The following is a 16,535-nucleotide window of genomic DNA, read 5'->3' as shown; positions in this document are numbered from 1 at the left end:
TGGATGATATCATCAAGAATAATGAAAATAATATTTTGTAAAGATCAACTATAATTCAGATAATCCACCAGTTGATAGTAGCGAGTTCATACTCTTTTCCAAAACTTCAGAAAATATGTCACAGAATTTATATGAGTAATAAGTTATTCGAAGTGTATTTCATATGTGAAAATTGAAACCTTTATCAATATCAGCTAAACCAAAAAATAATTTCTATTTCCTCTAGCCAAAGGAGATTTGTGAAAGTTATTTCCATCTTTTTTAGGGACTACTCCCCTCTGTACTTCTAAGAGATGGATTCACTAAATAAGTTATCAGTTCCCACACATTTATGGGGTTTGTTGAATGATTATAAAAGGAAAGATTTAAAGTATGTGTGTAGGCGTGCATATACACGCATGTCTTCATATATTCATACACATGCATAGCATTATTTGTTGGGTACTTTCCATGAAGCCATGAGTTCAAGCAGAGGGAGTAAAAGCAGCTTGACTGTGATGGAAAAGTGTGTAAATCACACCTAAAGCACAAGCAACAAAATAAAAAATAAACAAGTGGGACTACATCAAACTAAAAAGCTTCTGCACAGCAAAAGAAATGATCAAAAAAGTGGAAAGACAACCTGCAGCATGGGAAAATATATTTGCAAACCATATATCTGATAAGGGGTTAATATCCCACATATATAAAGAACTCATATAACTCAATAGCAAAAAAAAACAAATAATCCAGTTAAAAAATGGGCAAAGGACCTAAATAGACATTTTTCCAAAGAAGATATACAGATGGCCAACAGGTACATGAAAAGATGCTCAACATCACTAGTCATTAGGGAAATACAAATTAAAAACCACTATGAGATATTAACCCATGCCTGTTAGAATGGCTATCATCAAAAGGACAGGAGATAATAAATGCTGACATGGATGTGGAGAAAAGGGAACCCTTGTGCACTGTTGGTGGGATTGTAAATTTGTACAGCCACTATGGAAAACAGTATGGAGGTTCCTCAAAAAATTAAAAACAGAACTACCATATGATCTAGCAGTTCTACTTCTAGGAATATATCCAAAGGAAATGAAAACACTAACTTGAAAAGATATCTGTACCCCTGTGTTCATTGCAGCATTGTTTACAATACCCAAGATGTGGAAACAACCTAAGTGTCTGTCAGTGGATGAATGGATAAAGAAGTAGTGGTATATATATATTTATATATACTGTGGAACATTATTCAGCCCTGAAAAACAAAGAAATCCTGCCATTTGTGACAACACGGATGGACCTTGAAGGCGTTATGCTAAGTGAAATAAGTCAGATGGAGAAGGACAAATACTGTATGCCCTCACTTATATGTGGAATCTAATCAAAACAAAACAAAAACTCATAGAAAAAGAGAGAACATTTGTGGTTGCCAGAGGTGGGGGCGATGGGGCCAGGAATTGGAGGAAGGTGGTCAAAATGTACAAACTTCAGTTATAAAATAAGTACTAGGACTGTAATGTACAACATGGTGACTGTAGTTAACGCTGATGTATGATATACAGGAAAGGTGTTAAGAGAGTAGTAGATCCTCAGAGTTCTCATCACAGGGAGAAATTTTTTTTTTCTTTTCTTTTTATTGTGTCTATATGAGATGATGGATGTTAACTAAACCTATTGTGGTAATCATTTAACAATATATGTGAATCAAACTATCATGCTGTATGCCTTAAACTTATACAGTGATGTATGTCAATTATTTCTCAATACAACTGGAAAAAAAGAAAAATGTGTAGTAGGTAAGGGCCTGGTTTCCTGGGAGTATTTGAAGGTGGACACCAATTCCCATACAGAGCTGACGGGGTCTGATGGGGTGTTCAGGTGCAGCTGGCTGGAGAATTCATCTAAGGAGGGAATAAAGGGGCGGGGCCCTGACCAGAAATGCCCAGCATGTTCCCATGGCCTTCCTGGGCCTGGAAGCGCTTATTCCTTGTTCAAAACAAAACTCAGATGTCACGTCCAAGCCTTTCCTAGATGTAGGAAGACTTAGATTCAAAGAAAATGAAGCAGATAATTTAAAAAGCAGTCATTAACTCTAAGGAAAGGAAAGGTAATCGTAAAGCGTCACTTGGCTCAGTTGTGTCCAGTATTTAGATAGTCACAGTAAGGAAAACACAAAGTATGGATTTCAAGGGAAAAAGAGAAAGAGAACGAATGAGAGAGAATTGTCTAGGGAGGATGAAGCAGGGGAAGTAGGGTGTGTAAGGGAGCTATAAGTCTTATCTACCATGATAGGAAGTCAGTAGATGAAGTCTGAAGTTGATGAATCAAGAGGTATTATTTAAAAATACAGAGAGATAGTTAAGATGGTGTGATTAGATGAGTGGAGAGGTATCAAAAGACTACATTTTATGTGAAACTTTTGACGCTATTTGGCTTATATTGGCATCTAATATCATGATAAAATTTTTTAAATATTTTTTAAAAGAAGCCTTTCCTGAACTCCCCACCCTCCCACCTTGAGCCCCCTCTGTGCTAACTGTATGTAATAGATGCCACACATCTGCCTCCCTTCCCAGACTGGAAGGACTGTCTCATTCAATGCTGTATCCCAGCAGCCAAGCCCAGTCTCTAACACCTGATAAGTGCTTAGCCCCAACCGGGAAGGATGGATGAATGCGATTACTAATGGGACGAACCAGCTGAATGACTGGAATTGGGGCATAATGTTAAGTCCTTTAGGAATAGGAACCGCATTTATAACAACTATAACAATTGCTAATATAATAAATGTTAATAATTATTATTGGATAGCTGAAAACCCCCACACTTCCATCCCCTAGAACCTGGATTTTAGCAGGCCATGACGTTTCACCCTGTGGCATGCCTACTGGGTTTGTCGCTTACATTCCACTTCCTACTCTAGCCTTCTAACCAGACCCTCCTCACTTCATGCCTAAATGACTGACAGAGACTAGCTTAGTCTTTCTATGCCTCAGTCTATCTCTACTCTACCCCACTTTCCCCCACTGACCCCCTCTACCACCCCAAACATTCCTGCATCAGGGCTAGTCTAAGCTTCTCAATACTCGACTTTTGTCACATTCCCCTTCAAGAACCACGGTGACACCTTACCCTCTGGAGTCCAAAGTTCTCTTCCTGATCTTCCAGTTCCTCCAGAACCTGGCCTCCCTGGCCCATCCCACTTAATTCCCATACCTCCCCAGAGCCCACCATCCCGCTGGTCGAGCCAATCTCATTATCACATGACACTCAGTCCTACCTCCTACCTTTTATTATGCCAGACTCCTCTTCCCCCGAAAAACCAGAGCATCCCCATGGCCTGGAAATATAATTTGACTGTTGAGACATCTACAAAGAAAATAATCTTCACGTATTTAATCAATAATTTATTGCAAGACTTTTCTACTATGGAAGTAACCTCAGATTCTCCTCCATGTTAAATCAACATTCCTAAAAAGAACTGCCTTTAAAAAGTGACATATTATTTCCTCTACCAATGAATATAGCTTTCAATTTTGATAGATTAATAAAAGGGACCTTATATAAACTGTGCTTCTAAACAAATAATGGAAAAGCCTGTATTTTAAAAGAAGCGTAGACAATTTTAAATACTACTTTTCTTTTAATTTCAAAAATTTTTTTCCTGCTTTCATCCTGCAGTCTTAAATATGTCTTCATTTCTTACTAAATGATTATTTTCTCCTTCTCTTTAACTCAGTCAGACCATTTTGAGAATTCATTTGATGAAGTATTGAGGGGTCTAATTGTTTAATGGGCAGAAATTAGTCCCTGCAAGAATACTTTAAAAACTGGCAAATACGAGGCATAATTACAAATTCTTTAGAAGAATCTATTTTTGTACAATAGGTTAATTGGTTATAAGTAGACAGCACTGACCACAGTTTAAACCCAGCTTCTAATTTCGTCCATACTTTTTTTTTAAACAAATATAAGTGGCTAACTGTGATCAAATTAGTCCCATTGAAGGAACAATTGGCTACTTATCCCTGATTTTCAAGATTGAAGTGGTCTAACGCACCTGCACTTAGCTTCCCACCAGCATACTGCCTACAGATCTAGAGTTATTTCCCAAAGTTGTCAAAGCCTTGGCTCATGATGGGAACTCTGTAGTCAGATGACCAATGTGTAGTTTAGATTTCTTTGGAAGATTGAAGACAAATTTTAAGAAAATTGAAGCCAAAACAGATATAGATTTGCCTAAAGAGGAAAACTGGCTTGGGGCTGGTTGATCCAGATAATTGCCTCAACTCTCTGCACTTCCGCCATATAGATGGCTTGTTCGTTTATGTGGTTATAGAAAGTACTTACTCTTCCTTCCTTTTCTTTATTTTAGTGGTGCAATCTATGCATTGACTTGGTGGCATTTACCAGTGAAATATTCAAGGGAGCGGTTTTCCAGTCATTGGATGGAATTATTGTCTCAGCTAACTGTAAGCTACGGAAGATCTTCACTTTAAAATACAAGCCTCAAGACACTGCTGATAAAGATGGTATGTTGAAGTTGCTATCAAGATTTTTAAATCCTCCAGTATGTTTTTAAAATTAGACATGTCTTTGGATAGTATGAGTACATGGTACTGATTTTTTAAATTTATTTTATTTTATTTTATTGTGAAAAGAACACAATATGAGATCTTTCCTCTTAACACATTTTTAAATATACAATATATTATTATTGACTATGGGTACAGTGTTGCACAGCAGATGTCTAGAGCTTATTCATCTTGACTGAAACCTTTATGCCTATTGATTAATAACTCCCCCACTTTCCCCTCCCCTCAGCCCCTGGAAACCACCGTTCCACTCTGATTCCATGAATTTGACTATTTTAGATATAAGTAGAATCATACAGTATTTGTCTCTCTATTATTGGCTTATTCCACTTAGCATAAGTCCTCATGGTTCACCCATATTATAGCTTATGTCATTCTTTAATCTGGATCACATGTTTATTTTTATTGTAGCTGAATGTCACAAAGATATTTTTTATTTTTGTGGTTATTTTTCTCGTTTGTTTATGGTAGCACTTACCATCTGAATTAGTCAGGGTTCTTAGTTGTAAGCAACAGAATCCTCTCTAGGTAGTTGAAACAGAAAAAGGACTTATTTCAGGAAATTAGCCAGCTCATGGAATCTGAAGGATATCCAGAAAATCAGGCCTGGAGGCTACAGCCAAGAACAAACCCAGCCCCCACCACAAGACTGCTCCAAGGAAGACCCCAATAGCCACTGCCACTGGGCAAAGACTCCATAAGTCACACCGTAATGCTGGGCTCTGGGTTCCAGAATTTCTGTTACTGTGGCCCTTGAAAATTGAATGTCTTCTTCCCTGCCACCCTCGCCAGAAGTGGATTTCTTCTTCTTCGTGTTTCTCTCTACTGAACAAAGGCTGACATGCCTGTGTCTGATTTGTAGAGCCTAGGTCACGTGCTGCAAGAGAGGCTGGCAAAGCAAGTGTCTGATTCCTGACTAGGGAGATAGGACTCATTGTGTAGGAAAGTCACCAGATTAGGAAGGGTATTCAAAAGATGTTGAACATCCAAAAAGCTCTACAGTTGCCCACGATACTATCTTATTACTCTGTGTACATTTTGTGAAGTCATTTGGGAGAGATTATATTTATATTACTAATTTTCTAATGATCACATTAAAATAGAAAGATGGTTGAGTTATTCCTCGTATTATTTCTAGAAAGACTGGAAGTATATACATTAATTATTCATTATATGAGTAATAAATATATTCTGCAAGTAACTAAGCCATCTAGAATTCATAAGTCAGCACAAACTCTGCTGCTAAGATAGTCTTAAACAACTGAAAGTATTGAGGGAATTCGGATGCTTCCTTTTGATTTTCGTCTGGGATTATTTTTAACAAAATCAATTCTCCTAGAAGCCCAGGAAACAGAGCTGCCCATAAGATGGCAAAGGTGATTTCTTAGAAGTTTGTACGTAGACTTTAAACTTGTGCTCCATCTGGATGAGTGTCTGAGAAATCCTTCCGTGGTTCATTCTGTGGAACAGAACACTGTGCCTATAAATTTCATTTGATAATAAAACATAGCAGTGCATTAACAGCTCCCCAGATCACAAGCCAGGAAGTGTGGCCATTTGTCTTATGTACCACTTAAAGGCTATACAAGAAAGTGAAAGATTTCATTTAAAAAAATAGCACACAGCTGATAAGAAACATCAAAACTTATAGAAATATATGTGCATTGTACCTCAGATCATAGGAGATGAATCATAACCTGATTAATATTTTTAAATAAATGTAAGGAAAAAAACGAAATCAAAAGTTGGCAGATTAAATACCTGTTTTTATCTCTGATCCTTCGTCAAGCCCCAGTAAAATTATAATATGGGAATAAAAGAGGTGTAAACTCACCAGGATGAAAAGGAGAAAACAACAGACAAAGATGTTCATAAATTTTGTAAGATTGAGGAGTGAGTGACAACTGACTTAGAAGAGCAGAGAAAGCTGAAACTTTGGGGTTTACAGAGAGGTTTGCTAATGAGATTTCAAAACATAGAACCTCAGAGGGACCCAAGAATTGGCAGCCCTAGGTACTGCCAAGGCAGTGGTTAAGGGATGTGGTTAAAAACAAAGTGATGGTTAAAATTCTGTATAGGTTGCTGTAGGACCAGATCCCCTTTCCAACTCCATGTAACGAGGCAACAGGAGATTTATTCTCTGGAGAAACTGAGCCAGAGAGCTTCTGAATGCAAGTACATCAAGTACATGGTAGATAGACACCAAAACTAATAGGAAGAAGGAAATAGATACGATAAGGAATGGATATGTTTTTCTCAGAGTTAACAAAAGATACTGCATCTATAAAATAAGAATAATTTGTTCCTACTTTACTTCAATAAATCTTTTATTGAAGTTCATTATATTGTACTATATATTTATAATATTTATTATATTATACATTATATTGTAAATGTTATTATATTATAAACTTCTTATATACATATAGACACATTCACAAATAATAAATGTGTAGCTTGAGGAATTACCACAAAGTGAGCACATTTCTGTAACCACCACCCAGATCAAGAAATAGAACATTTCAGGTGTCCCAGAAGGCCTGCTTATGTCCCCTCCCAGTCATGACACTCTTCCTTCTAAGAGGTAACTCTATCCTGACTTCTAACACCACAGATTAATTGGGACCTGTTTTGTTTTGTTTTCTTTTGTTTTTGAGGAAGATTGGCCCTGAGCTAATATCTGTTGCCAATCTTCCTCCTTTTTTCCTTTGTTCTCCCCAAAGCCCCAGTAGATAGTTGTATGTCATAGTTATATATCCTTCTAGTTGCTCTGTATGGGATGCCACCACAGCATGGCTTGATGAGCAATGCGTGGGTCTACACCCAGGATCCCAACCGGCGAACTCCGGGCCACTGAAGCAGAGCACTTAACTGCTATGCCACCGGGCCGGCCCTGGGACCTGTTTTCAAACTTTATATAAATGCAATCATATAGTACATATTCTTTCATATATGCATACTTTCACAAAACGTGTTTGTGAGATTCATCTATGTCGTTGCTGATTTTCAATACTGTATAGTATTCCATTTTATGAATATACCACAATTTAGTTATCCAGTTTAGGCTATTTTGAATAGTACTGCTAGAATCATCCTGCATTTCTCTTGGAGCATCTATGTAGGCATTTATTTGGATATTTATTGAGAAGCTGAATGAATTACATACTTTAGCATTATTAATTTCAGTTATTATATTTTTTGATTCTAGAATTTCATTAGATTCTTTTTTATGGTTTCTATTCCTTAGCTGAAATTCTGTTTTGTTATCTAATTTCTCAGATATATTAATTAAAGTTATTTTAAAGGCCACAGCTCGTAATTTCAATAGCGGGCTCTCCTGTGGATCTGTTCCTATTGCCTGTTTTTCTCTTGGTCTTGTCTCCTGGTGTGCCTGATAAGTTTTGAGTGAATGCTGGACATTGGGCATGAAAAACTATAGAGATATTTTGAGACTTTGTATTGTCTTCCTCTAAAGATATAGAACCAAAAAGATAAAATAAAAAAATAGGAAGCTCAAAAGACTGAAAATAGGATGGAAATGTTAAGAATATTAGAAGTTAGTCCAAGAGGTCCACCGTCAGAGTAAAGGATTCCAAGATGAGAGACTAGAGAAAAAAGAAAGGATGAAATAGAAGATCTCCTGAAATTGAAGGCCCTGTCTTTTCAGATTGACATAGCTCATCAAAAAAAGACTCACCATTATGTAATTTCAGAACAGGAGGGAAAAAGAGAAGATCCTTTAAACCTTCTAGTTTTTTTTTTTTAAATACATGTTATGTACAAAGGATTAGGAATAAGCATGATGTCTGACTTCATACGGCAACATTAGGTGGTAGAAGACCTTGAATCTGTACCTTCAAAAGTCTAAGGAAAAATTATTTTCAACTCAGAATTCTACACCCATTCAGTCTATCAATTAAATGAGGGCACCAGTGAAGATATTTCCAGACATGCAAGGTCCAGAAAAGATCTGGAAGATATTCTCCAATATTAAGATTAATTAAGAGTAAATAAGAAAAAAGCATATATGGGACCCAACAGAGGATTTCATCCAGGAGAAAAGCAAAGGAAATTCCTAGAATTATGGTTAAAGGAATTCAAAGGATGACATTTCTGCAGCATATCTAGAGGACAGTCAGTTCAGATTTTAGCAGAAAAATGGAGGCTTTCAGGAGGAAAGTCTCCAGGAAAAGAATGTATCTGATAAGAGTATGATGTGTTTGAACGTGGAAAATAAATCAACTGTGATTTTTACAGTGCTAATGGGGGGTTTAGGGGGCATTAATGTTAGGAATGAAGAAAACCCGTGACAAAGCAGTGATCAACTCCAAGGAAAACAAAAAGTTGTATAACAGTAGAAATGTAATCATGGTATCTCATGTGGCTCAGATATACACAACCTTTTTTTTTAATAGACTGTTTTTTAGAGAAATTTTAGATTCACAGCAAAATTGAGTGGAAAGTGCAGAAAGTTTCCATTTGCTCCTGTCCACATGCATGCACATTCTCCCCAACTATGACCACCCACACCAGAGTGGTACATTTGTTACAATTGATGAGCCTAATTGACACATCATTATCACCCAAAGTCCATAGTTTACATTTGGGTTCACTCAGTGTTATGCATTCTGTGGGTTTTAACAAATGAATAATGACATGTATGTACCATTATAGTATCATACAGAATAGTTTCACTGCCCTAAAATTCTTCTGTGTTTCACCTACTCATCCATCTCTCTCTGTTAATCCCTGGCAACTGTTGATCTTTTTACTGTCTCCGTAGTTTTGCCTCTTCCAGTATGTCACATAGTTGGAATCAGGCAGCATGTAGCCTTCGGATTGACTTCTTTCACTTAGTAACATGCATTTAAGTTCCTGAGTATCTTTTCATGGCTTTATAGCCTGTTTCATTTTAGCACTGAATGGTATTGCATTGTCTGAATGTACCAGTTTATTTATCCATTCATCTACTGAAGGACATTTTAGTGGCTTCCAAGTTTGGGAAATTATGAATAAAGCTGCTGTAAGTATTCTTGTGTGGACATAAATTTTCAACTCATTTGGGTAAATACCAAGGAGCACGACTGCTGGCTCATGTGGTGAGAGTGTGTCTAGTTTTGTAAGAAACTGCCAACTCTTCCACAGTGGCTGTAACATTTGCATTCCCACCAGCAGTGAATGACAGTTCCCATTGCTTCACATCCTTGCCAGCACTTGAGGTTGTCAGTGTTCTGGATTTTTGCTATTTTAATAGGTGTGTAGTGGCACAACGTTCTTACATAATCTTAATAATGTAAAATGTTGAAGGATAATTTGTCCCAAAATTATGAAAAATCATATTTGAAGGATGTGGGGAAGGAAGGAAGGTGGCATGGTGGTTTAACAGTGCCAAATCCTCTTTTTTCCAAAATAGGATATCAGCGAAGTTACCTAAAACTATTAAGTGCAGAAATGTCAGTATAAGGCTACTATTTATAAATGTAGAAGTAAATACCAGAAGGGTTAGAAGATGTAGATGAAAGGCTTGAAAACAGTTGTCTCTGCATTGCAGGACTGGGGGATGAGTGAGCTGGGAGGGCAGCAGTTAGGGAATGATGGTGTGATTTTTTTTCTCATAATTTTATAGTACTGTTTGAATTTTTGAGGAATATACCTGTCTTTTGTTTTATAATTAATTTTTTTAAGTGAATGGATAATGTGTAAAAGATCCCAGGAACAAGCATTGGTGTGATTTCTCTCAGGTTTTTAGAAGGCTGAAAAGAAGCCTTATGAATATGGCATATTAGATTACCTAAACTGTTCTGAATAGGGATTGGGGAAGCATGCCATGGTTCAGGATACTTTGCGTATAGCCCCGTATTCCTTATTTAGCTGCCAGTACTTAATCTTGTATAAGTATTCACCCTATCTCTATGCTTCAGTTTCCTCATCAGTAAAACGAGGATAATAGTTGTTCCTTGGTTAGATAAATACCATCATTATATTTCCAGTAAAAGCATAATATGTGTAAACCAGGTACATCTTGGAGAAATTGAATTGATATTCTAGAGCCTAAAGATATGGTTTAATGTTTCCATAGTCCATTGCTGTGATCATGTACCAACTTTGTGGTTTTGTGTGAGTTCTGAACGTCCTTGAGCTTTGTTTCCTCATTAATTACTTTAAAGTGGTTGTGAAGATCCAGTCAAATACAAAAATATATGAAAAGACATAGACTATAATACAGTATGTAGATGCTAAATACTTCTCTGTTTTCTATACATCAGGCACTGGGATGCACACAGCCCCTGCTTCAAGGAGCTCAGGGTCTCCCAGGGAAACTTACATGTACATGTAGATTATTGTACCTGGTGGAAACTTCTCTAATGGGCTTCATAAGCAGTGAGAGGAGAGTCTGGAGCACTGACTCCTTACCTGAGAGAGCCACTTGGTGAAGCACTTGGACTTCACAGACCTGTCAAGTTAAGAAAAATTTTGAGGTCTAACATAAGGTTGCCAACTTTTGAATTTGCCAAATCAGAGCATTAAAACGGACAGACAAGAAAAACTACAATTATTCTGATTATTTCATTAAAGGAAAGGACATTTAAACACACACACAGGGAAGGTCTTAATTTCAGAACAAAGGCTGAAATTTTCACCACAGACCAGTGAAAATGGCTTCATAGACTTCTGTCCATATACCAATGTTTGGTCTATATTAACCTAGAGAAATAAACTTTCCAAACTGTATCCTGAAGGAAAAATAATAATTTCCCAAGTAATGAAAGTGGACAATGAGAAGAGAAAGCATTTCAGGCAAAGGAAAGAGCATATATATGTAAAGGCATGGCATCATGAAAGGATCTGATGTGTTCAAGGGACAAGTTCAGTATGGTACATGGCAGGGGTGGCAGGTATCATGTAACCTAATATTGCATTTCTAGGCTGCATGCTTTGGGTGACATGAGGATATAGAGCGAGGTTCCTGCATGCTTTGGGTGACATGAGGATATAGAGCGAGGTTCCTGTCCTCAGAGTTCTCTGTGTGATTATAGACACTAGAGAAGTTAACAATACAAGAGTTCCTTCTAAAGACAATTTGATAAAAGAGGACAAAAGATAACAAAGTATGGGGCAAACTGAGTGTCTCTGGTCAAGGAGGTTGACATCAGAAGTGATAATAGTGATGATGATGATGATAAGAGCAGTGGCTATTTTAAGCACTTTACATATATGAACTTAATTTAATGCTCATAACAACTCTATGAGGTAGATATTACTATCATCCCCATTTTACAAACAGGAAAACTGAGGCACAGAAAAGTCAGGGAATGTGCCCAATGTCACACAGCTCTTAAATATAGAAGCAGGATTTGAACCCTGGTGGTGGGACTCCAGAGTTTATATTCCTAATTACTACAGTGTATTGCGTCTCGTGGAAGGGTAGAAGAGAGAGGAAATAATAAAAGGAAAGATACAAGAGATGGCAAGGAATAAGAATGCGAGGATTTGGTGACTGGCTGTGTTGAGGGTGTCTGCATTACAGTAAGTGATGGATGTCCGTCTTTCTTTCTTACTGAAGGAGGGGCCATTTTCTTCTGTACAGACAGTTTAGTCAGTCATAGTGTGAGATTTTTACCATAAGAAACTTTTCTACCTGCTTCTTACATTCCATTCTTGGACTCAATTTTTAAAAAATTGTATTAAATCCTTACTTGAGCTCAGTACTGTGTTGTCCTTGGCTTAAACTGCTACCACTTCACTCTAGAACCTCTTAAAATCACCCAAGCTAGGAAATTTTGCCTAATTCCTTTGCTATTCTCTGTTACACAGTGGGATATAATAAAAAGTGAATTATTGGAACCTTAAAACAAGCAATTAACCAGTTTCTCACTTGCCCAGAGGAATGACTTATGCTGGACAAATAGTAAAGCATGCTGATTCAATTTAGTTTATTACTTTTATGATTCCCAAGGGGACACGGACTGGCATTTTTAGGCATTTGCGTAACTGAATTATTGATTAACTTGTATCATTCTGCGTTTTTTTTTTAAAAACAGAATATATGTGGGGATAGTTACATAAGAGAAAGACAGAGAAGAGAAGAGAGGAAAGATCAAGTGATGATCCAAGCGTGGACTTATGCTATGCCAGTGATGATTTTACAGGTCTCCTGACTCCCCAGTTCAGTGTTCTTTCTAAAATACTAGGACTGGAGAGTATGTGTTCTGTGTTTAGAAATGCAAGAAGAAAAGAAGAATTAAAAGTCTGATTTCAGACTGAGAGCCCCTTGAGAGCGTAGACCGGGTCTCCACATTTTCATCTCTATCTAGCACATGACCTGGAACCAGTAACTTATCATAAATGTTTGATGAATTAATGAAGTAAGGATTAGTTAATTGTTTATTTGTTCAATTATTTATTCATTCACTGTCTCTATTCAATAAACCTTTACTGGGTGTCAAGCAATGTGAAGAAAATTATCCCTTGAAAGGCCACAGGAAAACTAGAAATACTGACATCTTGCCTTAATAGACTCATTGATCAACAAGGGCCTTAGAGGTCATCTAATCCAAGTCTTAATTATACAAATGAGGAAAACAAGGCCCATGGAAATGAGGCATCTTGTGCTGAGGTCACAGAAGGTGGAACTCGAGGCCAGGCTTCCGATTGTTCTTTCTTCAGTGATACACAAGTTTACCTTCCCCAATAACTGGAATGGTTTAGTGTTTTTAATAATTAACATTGTTGAGTGATTTCCCACCTCTCCGTCTCCAGGTCAGATGAGTGCACACTGTACGCAAATCTTGTCAGTTTAAGGCTGCATTCCTACTCCTTCCCTGAGTGGAGCTGAGCTCAGAATGCCCTTGCCTAGCAAAGAAAGAAAGGGGGTAAGAAAGGGGACAAGATCTCGGCATAGCAGAGGTTCCCAGCAGCCAATAGTAGATCCCACAAAAATGGATCATGAATATCTGTATATCAAGACTCAGAGGGGCTGACCCAGTGGCATAGTGGTTAAGTTCGTGTGCTCCAGTTTGGTGGCACAGGGTCCGTGAGTTCAGGTCCTGGGTGCAGACGTACACACTGCTCATGAAGCCATGCTGTGACAGCATCCCATATACAAAGTAGAGGAAGACTGGCACAGATGTTAGCTCAGGGCCAATCTTCTTCACAAAAAAAAAAAAAAAGACTCAGGGTTATTCTGAATAAAATATCTATTAGATTTTATAATTAAATATTATAAAATATTATTTATAATAAAACTTCATATCTCAAAAACTCTGAGGACAATTCCATTTACAATACCATCCAAATAATTAAATACTTAGGAATAAATTTAACCAAGGAGGTGAAAGACTTTTACACTGAAAACTATAAAACATTGCTAAAAGAAATTAAAGAAGACCTAAATAAATGGAAAGACATCTTGCATTCATGGATTGGAAGACTTGATATTGTTAAGATGTTAGTATTACCCAAAGATATATAGAGATTCAATGCAATCTCTCTGAAAATTTCAATGGCTTTTTTTTTGCAAAAGTGAAAAAGCCAATCCTCAAAATCATATGGAATTGCAAGGGAATCTGACTAGCCAAAAACAGTCTTGAAAAAGAAGAACAAAGTTGGAGGATTCACACTTCCCAATTTCAAAACTTACCTCAAAGTTACAGTAATCAAAACAGTTTGCCCTTAGGACAGACATTTAGACTGATGGAATAGAATTGAGTCCAGAAGTGAACTTATACATATGATTTTGACAAGGGTGCTAAGAACATTCAATAGGGAGAGAATAGTCTCTTCAACAAATGGTCGTGGGACAACTGGATATCCACATACAAAAGAATGAGGTTGGACCCCTACCTCACACCGTATACAAAAATTAACTCAAAATGGATCAGAGACCTAAATATCAGAGTTAAAACCATAAAACTCTTAAGAAAAAAATAGAGATAAATCTTCACCACCTTGGATTTGGCAGTGGATTCTTAGATGTGACACCAAAAGCACAGCAACAAAATTTTAAAAATAGATAAATTAGACTTCATCAAAATTAAAACTTTTGTGTATCAAAGGACACTGTTAAGAAAGTGAAAAGACAGCCTACGGAATGGGAGAAGATATTTGTAAATCATATATCTGATAGGATATATATTCTGGTTCTTATATAGAGAGAATATATATATAGAATATTCTGATATATGATAGGATATATATTCTGGTTCTTATATAGAGAGAATATATATATAGAATATTCTGATATATTCTAGTATTTGGAATATATAAAAGACTCTTACAACTCAACAACAAAAAGACAACCCAATTAAAAAATGGTCAAAGGAGAGAGAACAGTTTGGTGGTTACCAGGGGGAAGGGAGTTGGGGGGTGGGCACAAGGAGTGAAGGGGCACATTTATATAGTGACTGACAAATAATAATATACAACTGGAATCTCACAATGTTATAAACTATTATGACATCAATTAAAAAAAATGGTCAAAGGACTTAAAATAGACATTTCTCCAAAGAAGATATACAAATGGCAGATAAACACAGGAAAAGATGCTCAACATCATTAGTCATTAGGGAAGTGCAAATTAAAACCACAGTGAGATACCACTTCACACCCACTAAGATGGCTATAATTTTTTTAATGAAAAATAAGTGTTAAGTACGTAGAGAAATTGGAACCTTTATACACTGCTGATGGGAATGCAGAATGTTTCACACACTGTGGAAGACATTTTGACAGTTCCTAAAAAAGTTAAACAGAATTACCGTATGACCCTGCAATTCCACTCCTAGGTATATACCACAAAAAATGGAAAGCAGATACATTTGCATGTTCTTAGCAGCCTTATTTACAAAAGCCAAAATGTGAAAAGCCCACGTGTTCAGCACGAGATGAATGAATTAACAAAATGTGGTATGTACTATTCACACAGACACAAAAGGTCAAACATTGTATGACTCCATTTATATGAAATAACCGGAATAGATAAGTCCATAGAGACAGAATGTAGATTGTGGCTGCCAGGGACTGAAGGCTGGAGGGACTGGGGAGAAATGGTTACTGGGTAAGGGATTTTAACTTTGGAGTGATGGAAGTGTTTTAGAACTAGATAGAGGTGGTGGTTGCTCAACATGAAGGTATTAAATGCCCCTGAATTGTTCACTTTAAAATGCTTAATTTTATGTTCATGTGAATTTCTCCTCAGTAAATTATTTTTTAAAGAAAGCTCTGAGGGCATGATTCCTTCAGGATAGCCATGTTTTTGGTGTAGTGCAGGCTTTAAACATCAAAACCTTTTATTGTAAAAAACACATACTAAGATGTGGTGGTTTTGTCACCATTGTAATGAAATAATTTACATAAATATTTGTCTATTTTTAATAATAAGCACTTATGTAGCACTTGCTACATACCAGGCACTATTCTTAGCCCCTTATATACGTTAACTCATTCAATCGTCACAATACCCCTGTGAAGTGTTATTTTTATATCCGTGTTTTACGTAAGGATAAGGAGAGCAGGGCACTGCAAGGTAAATTAGTATGCCAAAGTCGCATAGCTATTGGGTGATGTAGCCGGAATGTGAACCCAGGACACCTTGCTCCAGAGCCTGTGTGGTTTTTTTTTTTTTTTTGGTGAGGTAGATTGGCCCTGAACTAACATCTGTTGCCAGTCTTCCTCTTTTTGCTTGAGGAAGGTTGTCCCTGAGCTAACGTCCATGCCATTCTTCCTCTATTTTGTATGTGGGATGCTGCCACAGCATGGCTTGACGAGTGGAGTGTAGATCCGAGCCTGAGATCTGAACTGGCGGACCCCGGGCCGCTGAAGTGGAGCATGCAAACTTAACAACTACGCCACCAGGCTGGCCCCCAGAGCCTCTGCTTTTAACCACTATAATATACTGCTTCTTAAAATCTTTCTGCATTATACAGTAGACTCCATAAAGCAGAGATTTGAATCCAT

At 37.1% G+C, this 16,535-nt stretch overlaps 1 protein-coding gene across 12 annotated transcripts in view; it reads left to right on the top strand.

Annotated features, from left to right (window-relative positions):
* The window catches only part of CFAP20DC (CFAP20 domain containing), a 225,505-nt gene that overhangs the window by 99,161 nt on the left and 109,809 nt on the right, over positions 1-16,535 (top strand). For all 12 annotated transcript variants that reach the window (XM_087431264.1, XM_087431260.1, XM_087431255.1 and 9 more), the window contains one exon: positions 4,361-4,517. In XM_087431264.1, the coding sequence (XP_087287390.1) occupies positions 4,361-4,517 (157 nt within the window). The remainder of the gene's footprint in view (positions 1-4,360; positions 4,518-16,535) is intronic.

The sequence above is a fragment of the Ceratotherium simum genome, chromosome 5 (assembly GCF_057802395.1).
Source record: "Ceratotherium simum simum isolate JZ-2026a chromosome 5, ASM5780239v1, whole genome shotgun sequence".
Taxonomy (NCBI): domain Eukaryota; kingdom Metazoa; phylum Chordata; class Mammalia; order Perissodactyla; family Rhinocerotidae; genus Ceratotherium; species Ceratotherium simum.
The sequence above is the reverse complement of the archived record's forward strand: the minus strand, read 5'-3'. Positions and strand labels throughout refer to the sequence as shown.